A 13,466-nucleotide genomic window follows, 5' to 3' on the forward strand; every position below is an offset into this window, starting at 1 on the left:
AACTAAAGAAATCTTTAAATGTAAAAGACATATCCTATCATGATTCTACCTTATAAGTCTCATTTCTCCTTAGGTGTAGCACACGCAAAGTGTTGGTTTTTGCTCCTTTCCTGCTACATTTTAATTTTAATGTGGGGATTTACATTATGAAGAATAAAAACACTGTAAGCATTATAGCAATATAGTACCTTTTAAAAAGTCAGAACGTCTTATATGACAGTCAGTCATGAAAGTCTTAAGTGGGGAAAGGAGTCTGTTGAAATTTTCACTGGGGATGTATTCATTTTCAAATGTTATATTTAAAGCTGAACCTCAAAAAATGCTGTTTCTTTCCTGTATCCGTTAAGGCAATAACTCTACATGCATCACATTTTGTCTATTTCCTCATGTACAACCAAGGAGAGTTAGCAACTGGGCTAAGAAGCCTTACCGTAAGGTTTTTGCTTTTTAATCAAGGTACGAGGGAGAGCGTCGCTCTAGAATAGAGTGTTCTCCAATAACGTTTCAGAATAAGAGAATTCGGATACATTTCCTCCACGTCTCACCAAACTTCAACACCCTAATTTTTCAGGCTATCCGTGCAATTTAGATTTTAACTGCATTTGACACTTAAAGTTTGCAAAAGGTTTGGAAGACAAAACGTCATATAATCGTTTGATAACAATAATGAAGATAATGACTGTTCCTAGTCTCTTCTTTCCTATCTTCCCAATTATAGTTCTGCCTCTTCTGCAAAATTCTTCACAGTACCAAATGAATTCCTATACAAATCCCCGCGGGTTTTACTTCATCCTCTACCTTTATCCAGGCAGTTTTGTTCTTAATAGGACCTTCCTTTATACCAGTTCTTAATTCATTTCTCATTCACTGAGATAAAGACCATGTGTAATACTGAACTTGAGAAATCTAACAGAGCAAGTGTATAATGACGCTTCCATCTCTCATTTACTGAGATAAAGACCATGTGTAATACTGAACTTGAGAAATCTAACAGAGCAAGTGTATAATGACGCTTCCATCTCTCATTTACTGAGATAAAGACCATGTGTAATACTGAACTTGAGAAATCTTACAAAGCAAGTGTATAATGACGCTTCCAGGCGATAAGAGCAATACCCATCACTCCTGAGTTCAGCCTCGTTCCAGCTCTGTCATTATCTGACTCAGAGACCCTGGGCAAAACGCTTAACCTTCTTTGGTAGGTTTGTTTCTTCATCTACTGAATTACTGTAAAGATCCTTTCCAGCTTTAAAATTATGGTTCTCTATTCGTGCTTTATTTATAAGCCATTCAGACACGGTAAAAAAAACCCAAAACTCTCCACTCTTCAGCAATAGCACAACTTCCCAGACAATTGCTTCATACAACCACTCCATCGCTAATATTAAATCTGCAGTTCCCAGCTGACTGTGGACTTGTTTCTCATCCACTGCTCTCATTTTTGGATCACATGCTATAAACCAGTCTTCTTTTTTTTTTCAGTAGTTTTTCTTCCCTTGGGAAATTTATGTTGGTTCCAGGCATCTGTCGACATACTCCCTGAAGACCAGCAAGCAAAAAATTCATTTGCTTTTCCCACCTTCCCCCACCATCAATAAATTATTCTTATTTGCTCTTAAAGGTGATTCTATCTCTTCCACTTACTCCTTATGCTCTCCCTGCTAAAATGGGCTGCGTTTGGTGCCATCTCCCTCCCCAAACTCTCCTTCTGTTTTCATGATCCTTCAACCTGCTCTGCTTTTAGTCATCTGACAGCATTCCTCATTTGCTGCAGCTCCGCACTTCCACAGTCATCTCTGTCAACTTGGATTATACTCTGGAATCCCTAAATAATCCACATCAAATGTCTAAATCTTAATACAACTTATTAAAGTGGAAATCAGAACCCTGTGCCATCTGTACCATGGTGAACATCATTTCCATTGGCTCTGCACGAACTGCTCTCTCCCTACCCGCAATTTTTACCTGGTTTGCAGCCAGCCCCGACACTTCAATCAGGGACAGGGACCGGGCAGGAGGGAATGCTTGCAAGGAAACAGTTACCTATCTTCAGGCCATGTGGAAGAAACGTCCCTTGGTTTAAGTTTGCCATCATCAAAACCACATTTTTTCCCTAGGGCAGAGGGACAGGAATGCTTTGCTTTGTGTTATCACTCTAACAAAAACAAAACCCTGCCAAAGCCGTGATCTAGATCTCCCCGGCTCAAGTGTATTGTCCCTGTTAGCTGCAGTGCCACAGAGGATGGTTTCTTTCTTTTTTCAGAAAAATAATATAAAAGACCTGTGGAACACATTTAAAATACTTCAAACCATCTTAATCCATTATTCAGATACAGATTCTAAAAGACGTCTAAAAAGCAGGAGGAAACTCTAACAACGTTTGTGGAAGAACAAATTCATGTTAGAAATACTGACTTCTTTATTGTGAAAGGGAGCTGGGCCACACTTTGCAGATCCAACAGGACTTCAGATAACACTGAGCAGCGCTGAACATTCTCATCAATCGAATAGTACCTGCCCATGCAGGGCCCTTTGTGCTTTTCAAAGTGCATCCACTATTTCAGATCTTTATAAACCCCGTGAAGTAGGCGGGGCAGGTATTATCCCACTTTGCATGTGTGAAAATTAAAACTCAGAGGGTAAAGGAACCAGCTCCTAGGCACAAAGATCTTCAAAGCATCTTCAAAATTCGTAACGCACCATCCCTCGTTCTTTGTTCTGAGCTTTATTTCACCCACACGCGCACACACGTGTGCACGCACATCACCTCAGGTACATAACTCATGTGATTATGATGCAAACATCCCAGAATGAAATTTGGGAAAGGCCCAAATGGTCCTCTGCTGCCAATTTATTCTAGTCCAGCATTTACCCCCAGCTTCTATCATTTCTCTTACCCTTTTAATCCTCACCAGGCTCCAGAGTTACTTCCACTTTTATGCTTATGCAAAAAACACCAGACTAGTTCTCTGCCTCACTGCCCACCTCCTCCAAATCTCCCACTTCAAATCCTAAAAGCCTAGCAACACATCAAAGCTAATGACTGAGTAATCCACAGATCCTCCCCAGTGAATGCCCAAAGGAGTGCTGATTTTCATCAACAGCACAAAGGATACTTTGCAGACCGGTTTCTTTGAACATGAAGGATATTTTATTAAGCTCAAGGTATTTTCAGGGAAAGCTGGTTTATGAAAGGCTTCACTCTGATAGGTCTACCTCTTAGGTCCTCCTTCAACATACACTGTGGGCAAGTCCTGAGCATGGCCCAGGGGCTCAAACGTATAAAGACCAGCTGACTGACCTTCTGAACTTAGGTACAAGATTCAAAATTCTAACTAGTAAAACATAATTCAATCTAATATTCACATTAACTTCATGCTGCTTTGTACTTGGTAGGTTTCCAATTTGATGAATTTAATTCAACCGATTTTTTTCCCAAATCAGTATAACAAAAAGTAATCTGAAAAGAAATTTGCAGGCTTTTAGTTTTCAATCCTACCAGTGAATTGAATCCTACCAATTCCACTTCCCAATATCAATCTATCTCTCACTATTTAGATCATAATCACCACTTCATAACTTTTTGGAGGTCAGACACCCCCTTAAGAATCTGATTAAATCTACAGACTATCGCCAGAAAATTGTACACTTAGAAACACAAAGAATGTTACATACAATTTCTTGGGGTTATGAGACCCCTAAAACCTACCCATCAATCAGAGGGTAAGAATACCTGGTCTGAAAATACAAATGTGTAAAGTTAGGGTAGATGGGGAAATGGAAGACAAGGTTAAAAGAAAAGTGGAAAAGGTTGGAAAGAGGGTGTAGGAGAGGTGGGGACAGCCAAAGAAAGAGGCAGTGACTCCAAAATTCGATATTAAACTGTCCGGCTCCCTCCGCCAAAGTGCTATCACCTCTCAGATTTCATTTGGTCTTTGCAGTAACTCATTCAAGAAAGCAGATCAGGTAGTATGCACTCCATTTTAGGGATGAGAAAGCTAAGTTTAAATTTGTTAAATGAGCTGCCCAAGGTCAAACAGCAGGACATGGCAGAACCAAAACCCTGATCCACACCCTTGGGGGTTTTTTGACACATCACTGGCTCCTAAACAGAGACAGAAGTCAGAGAAGACAGGAAAGAAAGAGTGAGAAAGAAGCTAAGAAAAGAAAAAAAAGGGAACTGGGTGAGGAAAAATAATGTGAATAGTAAAAAGGGAGGCAAGAGAAGAGAAATGGAGATGAGGGTGTACGTAGAGACACTGAGGGGAAAATAAGGACTTTCTGTCATCTGAGATGTTATCACAAGAAACTGTGCTCCAACTTCCAGGTATTATACAAAGGGAGGAAAAATCTATTTTCTCAAATCTTAAAATCTAGAGTACTGTAGGTACCCATGCACATTATGAAAACAGTAAGGAAGCAACAACTGAAGTGAAAGGGGATTAAGAAAGACATAAACAATTCCCCAAAGGAGGCTCGAAAACTTCGGAAACTTCTGTGGAATGAAACCCTGCAGTTACTGCACAGCCCTCACCATCTGGCCTCATTAGCTCTAGACCCAAAACTGACAGAGGGGGTGCTTATCTACAGTTATGTTTTTCTAAAACTGAATCTAAACAACAATCCTTGTTTCTGATACTAGCCTTCCAGAGTCAATGTGGATTATGATTTTTTTTTCATGGTTGTTAAAAGCCACAACTACTGCTTTGGATAAAGTTGATCTGTGAACATTGTCTTGTTAACTTGTGTTTCTCCGAACACAAAATCTGAGATATTGAAATTGTCATCCATGGGAACAGCAAGGCAGCTTAAAATCCAATGGGTAGACACAGTGAAAAAACAGTATTTACACAGAATTATCTCCAACCTAATAGGAGAGACCTTCCTTATGTTAAACAAACAAACAAACAAAAACAAAAAGACAGAAAGAAAGAGTAGCATAGGAAAGAGCATCCCAAAGACCACACACAGTCTCCAGAAAGTCTCTCTGGAACTCTGTCCAGAGTCCACTGGACACTTCATGGGCTTCAAAACAGTGCCTGAAAAGCAAATGTGCACAGTCTTTGTTCCTCTGCCTCAGGCTACAGTTCCCCTGCGGAGACAGGAAAATGGGGTGTGTCGGGTGCAGGCTCTGGTTTCCAAAGTGAGGAAGCATCCAGGTCTGCATTTAGAGACCTTGCTGGCAGGAAGTAGAACATCAACATGTTCAAGATTCACTCTGCCCCATTCTAGGGTTACCAGAGTCCTTTAATAAAAGTACAAAAGACGCTGGTGAGAGCTTGGCTGGGTCACGTTCCCGACCAAAATAAGGAAGGACAACTGAGGTTGAAGAGATTCATTCTCTCCCCCAAAGTAGAAAGTCAGACATCATTTGACAACCCTTCATTACAGACACAAGACATACTGTGTCTGTAATGGGACCATCAGCAGGGCCGCAGTATAAATACTCAGACCCTTGTACCCCGAGGTGGAATGACTGGGTTCTGGCAAAATTTTAAAGGCTAATAACGGGACGGAGGGGTTAGCGGCAGCACTGCGTAATGGGTACGTGGCACCCAGGGGCAGTGTAATGTGTTGCACCATCTTTCTCTGCACACTGTACCCACGCCAGGATTTTCAGGAGTGGATATGGGAACTGCAAGACATGTTTCTTCCTCTGCCCACTTTTTGCTGTGCCCCTGAGAGCTAGAGTCCAGACCTCATCTTCTACAGACACAGGCAACTTGTATAACCCTAGGGCAATATCTCTGCAGGTAAAAGAAATGCTTTTGAAAACCTTTGTGTCAGTGTGTTTTGAAAGCAATTTCTCATTAATAGCCTTACAAAGTACATTTGCATTTAAACATTCAGAACCACCATCATTCTAAAATACAGTACAAAGAAAGCCAGTCTAAAAAATTGTTCATGAAATTGGGTGGGAGGAGAAATTGGGGTAGAGGGAGAAAACACCTAGAAGGAATATTGAAACCAGTGCCCCTAGATCAGTAATGAGCTATTTAGGAACTTGCTGGCAACCTTTAAATAGTGTTTCATTTTAATAACAAATGTCACCGTGAGCATTTTGGCCTGAAAAGACACTGTTTTTAAATAGGTTACCTTCTGAGAAGTTGAGAATAGAGCACCTATGAGCTCAACTTAGAATACACCAAGCAAAACAGAAATATATTTATTAAGATACTGGCTTGATCAGTAAGTACAAATGGGGGAGGGAGGCTGTTTTGTTTGTTAGTTTTGCTTTGTTTTGTGTTGTTTGTGCAGAAATACTGAATTTTAGAGCAGGAAGAGGGTACCTGAGGGAGATCTACCCTCCACACTTGGCTTTTTATAGATAAAGAAACTGAAATCATTTCCTTGAGAAAGTTGTCCTTACACACTGAGATCTCACCTCTATCTAGTATGATGCCAGCCCCTAAGAAGGCTCCACATGGAAAGCTTCCTAAGAAAATGGCCCACTCTTACAATGCTATCTGGGCTGTCATTACACAGGCTTTGTAGTTAGAGAGGGAGGCCAATTCAATGCATGACCAGCACAAGAGCACTGAGCACTAAAGAAGGACCTTGGAGATTATCTTATCCAACTTCTTCATTTTACAGAGGAGAAAAAGACGGCCCAGAAAAATAAGGCAACCAAGCAAGACTCCACATCAGGTGAGAACCGGTTTCCCAACAGTGGCCCTACGGACATTCTTGAGGCCAGATATTTCTTTGTTGTAGAGGGCTGTCCTGTGCATTGGAGGATGTTTAGCAGCCTCTCTAGCCAGCAGCAATCCCCCCCGACAATTGTGACATCCAAAAGTATCCCAAAACATTGCCAAATGTCCTCAGGGAACACAGGGAAAGACAAAACTGTCCCCATTTGAGAACCACTGGGTTGGAAACTGGCATAACCAGTAACCAAATCCCTCACCTCGCCAACCTGGTGCTCTTTCATTATATGATTACTTGTTTTCAAATAAGTATTCCGGAACTAGGAAGAACTGGTTAGTGCATTAAGCCATCACTGACATTGATTACATGTCAAATCATGTTATTAACAAGCTCTTAAGTCTTAAAGATATGAACTAATTGCATTTAGCCATCTAACTGTGTGCACCTGGCACGAGTATAAACACGTATTTGCATGTACACATACATAAGGCTGAAACTATGCAACTATGAGTGTCTCGTTTTTTGGCTGGGCAAAGGATAGTGATGTCATGTTAAAAGACACTTCAGGGAGAAATCGCTCTACAAATGGTAAAATTTCTTACCACCCTCAAACAAATTCACCACGTGTTGTACCTAAATATAGGTCATCATTTTTTTTATTAACAAAAAGGAACCTCACTGTCAAATTGTTTAATCATCTTATTATAAAGATAAGAAACTCAGTCCAAAGAGCTGAGGTTTCCTAAAACCGTGCTTTAAAATCATGCCAGATTCCTTCTTAAACACAGATGAGAAAAATCAGGCATAGAAATTCATAGGACACACAGCTTCTATGACCAGTGGTAGCCTCTGATTTCAGAGTTCCCGTTAACCATGACCTTCCAATATTACCTGTTTCTCTTTTTCCGGTGTTCTCTATTAGAATTTTCTGATTCACTACCACTGCTTGTGTTACAGCGTGAGCGCGACCTGAAAACAAAATAAGAGCAAAAGGAAAAAAAAAAAAACAACCCACATTTATGACAAATGAAAAATTTCAGAAAGGTTCATGTTGGTTCTTTAGAATTAATTTTGCAGTAAAATTACTAATCCAAACATAAGTAGCTGTCGTACCCTCTCCCAGTCAGAGTTTCTCAGTTCAGCCAGGCATCTGAATGTCTACAGAAATGAGAGCAGATTAAAGCAAATGTCGCCATGCTCCCTGAAGGGACCACAGAAACAAATACTTCCAACAGAACTCTGACGTGGAAAAGCTAAAAGCCCCTGGGGTGGACTAAATATGGACACAAAGTCCTGTCAAACCCCTACCTTCATGGAGAAAGGGAGAGTTTATTTCCCCTCCTCTTGAATTTGTGCTGGTCCTGTGACGGATTTTTACCAACAGAAGAAGGTGTAAGGGATACTCTGCCAGTTCTAGGACAGTCTCTTAACAGGGCTGGTAGCTTCTTCTTCCTTCCAGCCACCTAAGTTAGCCAGGTGCAGAGACCACAGACAGAGAGAGGTCCCAGATTGTCAGCCATTCTGCCAGGGACTAGCTAGACTAGCTAACAAACAGAATCACACAAGATATATATGGCTGTTGTTATGTTCAACCACCAAGTTTTGGGTGGTTTTAATGTAGCAAGAGATAACCGAGGGAATTCCCTGGCGGTCCAGTGATCGAGACTCCACGCTTCCACTGCAGGGGGAACGGGTTTGATTTTGATCCCTGGTCAGGGAACTAAGATCCTGCATGCCACCGCACGCACGATGTGGCCAAAAAAAAAAAAAAGAAAGAAAGAAAGAAAAAAAAAGAGATAACTGAGACAGCTCCTCTAAGACAAAAGGAGCAGAAAAAAAGAGAAACTCCTAAGGATGTTAAGAAAGGAAGACTGAGAACCAGTTGAAGACAAAATTGATATTTCAAAGTTAAAAAAAATTACAATACTCTTAAAAAAACATTACAATACTCTTAAAGCAGCCACTAATAAAATAAAACATTTTCCCCACTCCTGCCTCAGGTCTGCGCTGTGCTAACCTGCTAAGCCCCCTCCCTCTCCCTTGACCCGCCTTCCAATTTGTTTTCTTTACCTCCTCCTCTGCTTTAGATCTGAGTCCTCACCACTGTTATGGGCTTTCCTATGGAAAACAAACAAACGAAGACATTAAGGAGAAGAGAAAATTATCAGTTGGCTAAGGAAAGCATACCAAAATGAGTTTCACTTCAGTTAACGTACGTCCCTTACAGAGTCATCCGTTCACCAAACACGGCAGTCACACACATGCTCAGCCCTACAACTGGCCCCAGAAGCATAATACCAACTGGTCTCAAGAAGCCAGCAATCTAGCAGGGGCTACAAACAGACCATAAATAACTATGCACAACGTGTCTGGTAAGTTCCATTCATCCAATGAAGGGGCTCATCTGTAGTTCCTAGGTCTGCAAGTGAAACCAAGTGCTAACCTAATTAGGCCCACCAAACCTTACCTGCCTCGCATGCTTTTTTTTTTGTGGGGGGGAAGTGGGCTGTGTTGGATCTTCATTGCTGCGCACGGACTTTCTCTAGTTGCAGCAAGCGGGGGCTACTCTTCATTGCAGTGCAGTGGGCTCTAGGCGCACGGGTTTCAGTAGTTGTGGCACACGGGCTCAGGAGTTGTGGCTCGCGGGCTCTAGAGCGCAGGCTCAGTAGTTGTTGCGCATGGGCTTAGCTGCTCCGCGGCATGTGGGATCTTCCCAGACCAGGGATCAAACCTGTGTCCCCTGAATTGGCAGGCGGATTCTTAGCCACTGCGCCACCAGGGAAGTCCTGCCTTGCGTGCTTTCAATTGATTTTAAACTAGATGCCCACAGCTTCCTTATACATAACACCTCTGACATATGGGTCACAATAGTAATGGTTGCTTAAGTTGTTTTTCAGGAACTTGGAATTAGTTCTTGCCCAGTTCAGACCGGCTGAAACCACTCACCATTCAACTGGGCCTGCGTGAGTGTCCAATGGATGACCTTTTGATGTCAGAGGGCCAAAACCTCCACCCTCAGAACGTGTGAACTCCAATATTTTTTGAACATGTGTCCTATGAAGAGCCATGAAGCTCGACTACATTTGCACAGACCACCAATTACCTCCCTCTTCTTACCTCCAGTCACCTCTCCCCACGCCTCAGACCACCCTGCCTCTTTATCCCATGAATAGCCCTAAGCCCTATCTTCAGGGAGGCAGATTTGAGATTTGTTCTCCCTTCACCTTGCTTGGCCGTCTCGTGAATAAACTGTTTCTCTGAAGCAAACCTTGGCATCTCAGCATTTGGCTTGCTGCAAAGTTGGGCAAACAAACCCAATTCAGTAACACAATCAACCAAGCCAAGTTCTGCCATAATCTGACATCAGCTCTCACCCAAATGCCCTTTCCAACACCCTGGCCTCCACGTCCCTTGTCATCGTCTCTAATGACCTCTTCACTACAACTCAGCAACCCCATCATGGTCACGCTTTGGACTTTATCATCTGTAACCACCCACAAACACTCTGCTCTCTGACTGAAATCTCCTCTCCTTCCTGAATACCACTTCCTATTTACCTTCAAACAGCTTCGATGGGGCACTCTGGTTAAATATGCGGGCTCTGTAGTCCTGAATGTGAATCCCATCCCATCCATTGTTAAGTTGTGTGATTTAAACAAATTACTTCTCTACTGAGCCTCAGTTTTAATAGTACTTCCCACACAGGGTTTTTATGCGGATAAAATGAATTAATATATTTAAAATGCACAGAGTAGGACCCGGCCCACTGTCAGCACTTAATAAATGCTGGCTATTATTAGTATTACTATTACTGCTTATTCAATGACTTTCATTCTCTCTTTCTTTGACCTCAGTAGTACCATCTCTCTATAGACCTTGCAACTTTCCATCAGTTCCTCACCTTTTTTCGTTCCCTCCCTGACTCAGCTCAGATTTCCATCATCTCAATAACATGTATTCCAGTACTCGAAACTTCCTCCAACTCTGTTTTTTGTTCAGTCTTTTTGTCAAAACCCCAAGTATGGGTGAATCCAACTCTCCAGGTTCTCTGAGCCAGCCGGCAAAAGCTGGCCGAGCAGTGCTGGATGAAGTTACGTAAAAGGGCATATCAGCTACACTACAAATCCATTTGCATAACCTCAAGGAGATCTACAACATGACCCAGCAATCCTACCACCTTTCTCTGATCGAAGTACTCTCAGTTTCTGTAAAGCAGTTTCAAACTCTTTTCACCTCGCAACCCTCTCCTGCTTCAGCAGATGACTTTGTGTTCTCCTTCCAAAGTGAAAAGTAGCCAGCCATCAGATGGGAACTCTTTCCTCTTCCTGTTACCAAAAATAAAACTGACCAACATCTCCCTCTCTTATTTACGGAACTGTCCTTATAATTAAGGTCAGTCCCTTCACCTGTGCCGTGTGGGTCCCATCCCCTCTTATCTACTCTGTGACTGTCATTAACTACCCTCCTATCGCTCACATATATTCAACTTGTCCTCATAGCAAATTCTTTTACCAGCTTTTCAACATTCTCAGGTCTCTCCTATTTAGACATACACATACCTACTTTGACTCCACATCACCCATGATTTCCTGCCCAGTCTCTCCTCTCTCCTTCAAAGCCACACTTCTTGAGAGAGGTGTCTATGCCCTTTGGTCTCCATTTCCTTACCCTTTGTTATACGTGCCTTTGCACTCCAGTCAGGGCAGACATGGCTCTTTAAGGCCACATTCACGACTTTCATTCCCCCATTTTCCTAACATAATTATATCAAATAACATAACATTGATATGGAAACACAATTATATAAGTATTGTTCACAGATGATCTAAACAGTGTTTCGGAACACAATTCCATTCTTGTGTTCTTGGGTTTAAGGTTTTCTTAGCGATGATAACTGCCAAGTTTTCTACATACCTATCAGCTGCTTAGTTTTCCTTGTGCTTCTCACTGACTCTTCATCCCAACTCTGAGAAAACTGCAAAGCTCCTCCTGAGATGCACGAATACTCAGATAATCTGCAAGTTACATTTACATCCCTCCTGGAGCCCTCTGCCCTCCTGCTCATATCTGAACAGCCTGCTGTCTAGCACTGCTGCACAAATGTCACTTTGATTAACTCTCTTCACCATGAACCAGGGAATTCCTTTTGCTTCTGTTGGATGGTTCCCATATTTCCAGGTCTCATGGCCTCTTGTCTTGGTTTTGGTGGAACTTGTTGACAGAGAAAACTGCATGGCAGATACATTATTTTTTTTTGTTTTGAGAGCTGAAATTTCTGACAATGTCTTTATTCTACACATATAATTATGGTTTATCTGGGCACAGAATCCTAAATTGAAAATACTCTTCCTTCAGCATTTTGAAGGCAATGCCTCGTTATCTTCTTTCCCTGCGTTTGCTGTTAAGCAGCCCAATGCCATGATTCTGATTTGTCACCATTCATGCGTGGCCTTTCTTTTCTCTCCCATTTTCCTCCCCGACACCAAGTTTTAAAAATTCTTTCTTAATCTATAATGTTTTGAAATTTAATGATCTTGGTATGGATCTAATTTTTCAATCTAGTATGACAAATACTCAGTGGGTTCTCTCTATAGAGTTAAATCATTCCGTTCTGGGATATTTTCTTGTACTATTTCTTTTTTTTTTTTTTTGTATTTACTATTTATTTAATAGTTTCCTCTCCTGCAATTTTTGTCTTTTTTCCCTTAGAAATTTTATTAGTCAAATGATTGCTATCCAGGTTCGATCATTTTTAATCCTTATTTCCATGGATTTGTTTTGTTTTGTTTTGGTTCTACTTTGGGAAAGATTTCCTTAACTTTATCTTCCAAACCTTCTATTAATTATGTAAAATTCTACCCCACAAATTTAAAATCTGAAAACTCTTATGCACTCTTTCCTTTCAATACCACAGTTTTCACTTTTCTAAAGATAATAAACTTTTTTAGAAATTTTTCTTTGTTTCTTATATTGTCTCTATTTCCTGTGAGCTCCCACACATGCACTCCTAATTGTTGGTTCAGTCTCTGTCTTTCCAAAGAGATGCTATCCTCAAGTGCCAGGTGATTATGGCTCTCTTCGTATTTAAGCATTAGGCATGAAAAAGACTGGAACCCTCTGGATGGTGCAGTGCATGTTAACTGAGGGCCTCACTGCAATGTGGAGCTAAGTTAAGTGGGTAGTCTCAACCATTTCATTGGAGGGTCCTTTGAAAGCTGCTATCTGTAGGCCTTTCCCCTAGTATCTGTCCATATCCTACAGTGAGATTTTCTAATCTCATGCCTAGGAGATATAAACCTGGCTTCTAGCAGTCTGGGAATGAAGAGGGACGGAAGCTATTTAGTAACCAGATTCTTCACTCTCTTGATTTTTCACATGGGCACAATTTCACTAACTCTTTTACAAATTAATCCTCTTCAACTAAAGCAAATAAATGCTAAAGTTTCTCACAGCTCTATCACTGGCTTTGTCTTTGCATTCTATCCATACTGTCTATCTAGACAGCCTCAGTTCTATTTCATATTTCAACTAACACCTACGAGAAATCTATATTTCAGTCCAGATGGCTAATCTAGCTCCTGACTTATATCCAACAATCCATGTAAATGTTGCATGTGGACTTCTCAAAGGTACCACAAATTCAACTTATCAACAACCAAACTCAGAGCTATGCTTTTTGAGCCTGTAATGTCCAGGTGGTTCTTATTTCAGTACATCACACCTCAATCCATGAAACTGCACAAGCCTGTACTCATTCTTGACATCTGTCACTCCTTCACCCCTCATTTTGGTCCTTCTAGTCCCACTGCTTTTACCTC

At 41.3% G+C, this 13,466-nt stretch overlaps 1 protein-coding gene across 2 annotated transcripts in view; it reads right to left on the reverse strand.

The window, feature by feature from the left end:
• EPB41L4A (erythrocyte membrane protein band 4.1 like 4A) overlaps positions 1-13,466 on the reverse strand; it is a 254,773-nt gene that overhangs the window by 26,660 nt on the left and 214,647 nt on the right. For both annotated transcript variants that reach the window (XM_024743369.1, XM_024743370.1), the window contains exons 16-17: positions 8,719-8,766; positions 7,540-7,617 (exon numbers count right to left, since the gene is read on the reverse strand). In XM_024743369.1, coding sequence (XP_024599137.1) covers positions 7,540-7,617; positions 8,719-8,766 — 126 coding nt within the window. The remainder of the gene's footprint in view (positions 1-7,539; positions 7,618-8,718; positions 8,767-13,466) is intronic.

The sequence above is a fragment of the Neophocaena asiaeorientalis genome, unplaced genomic scaffold (assembly GCF_003031525.2).
Source record: "Neophocaena asiaeorientalis asiaeorientalis breed wild unplaced genomic scaffold, Neophocaena_asiaeorientalis_V1.1 scaffold26, whole genome shotgun sequence".
Lineage (NCBI taxonomy): Eukaryota > Metazoa > Chordata > Mammalia > Artiodactyla > Phocoenidae > Neophocaena > Neophocaena asiaeorientalis.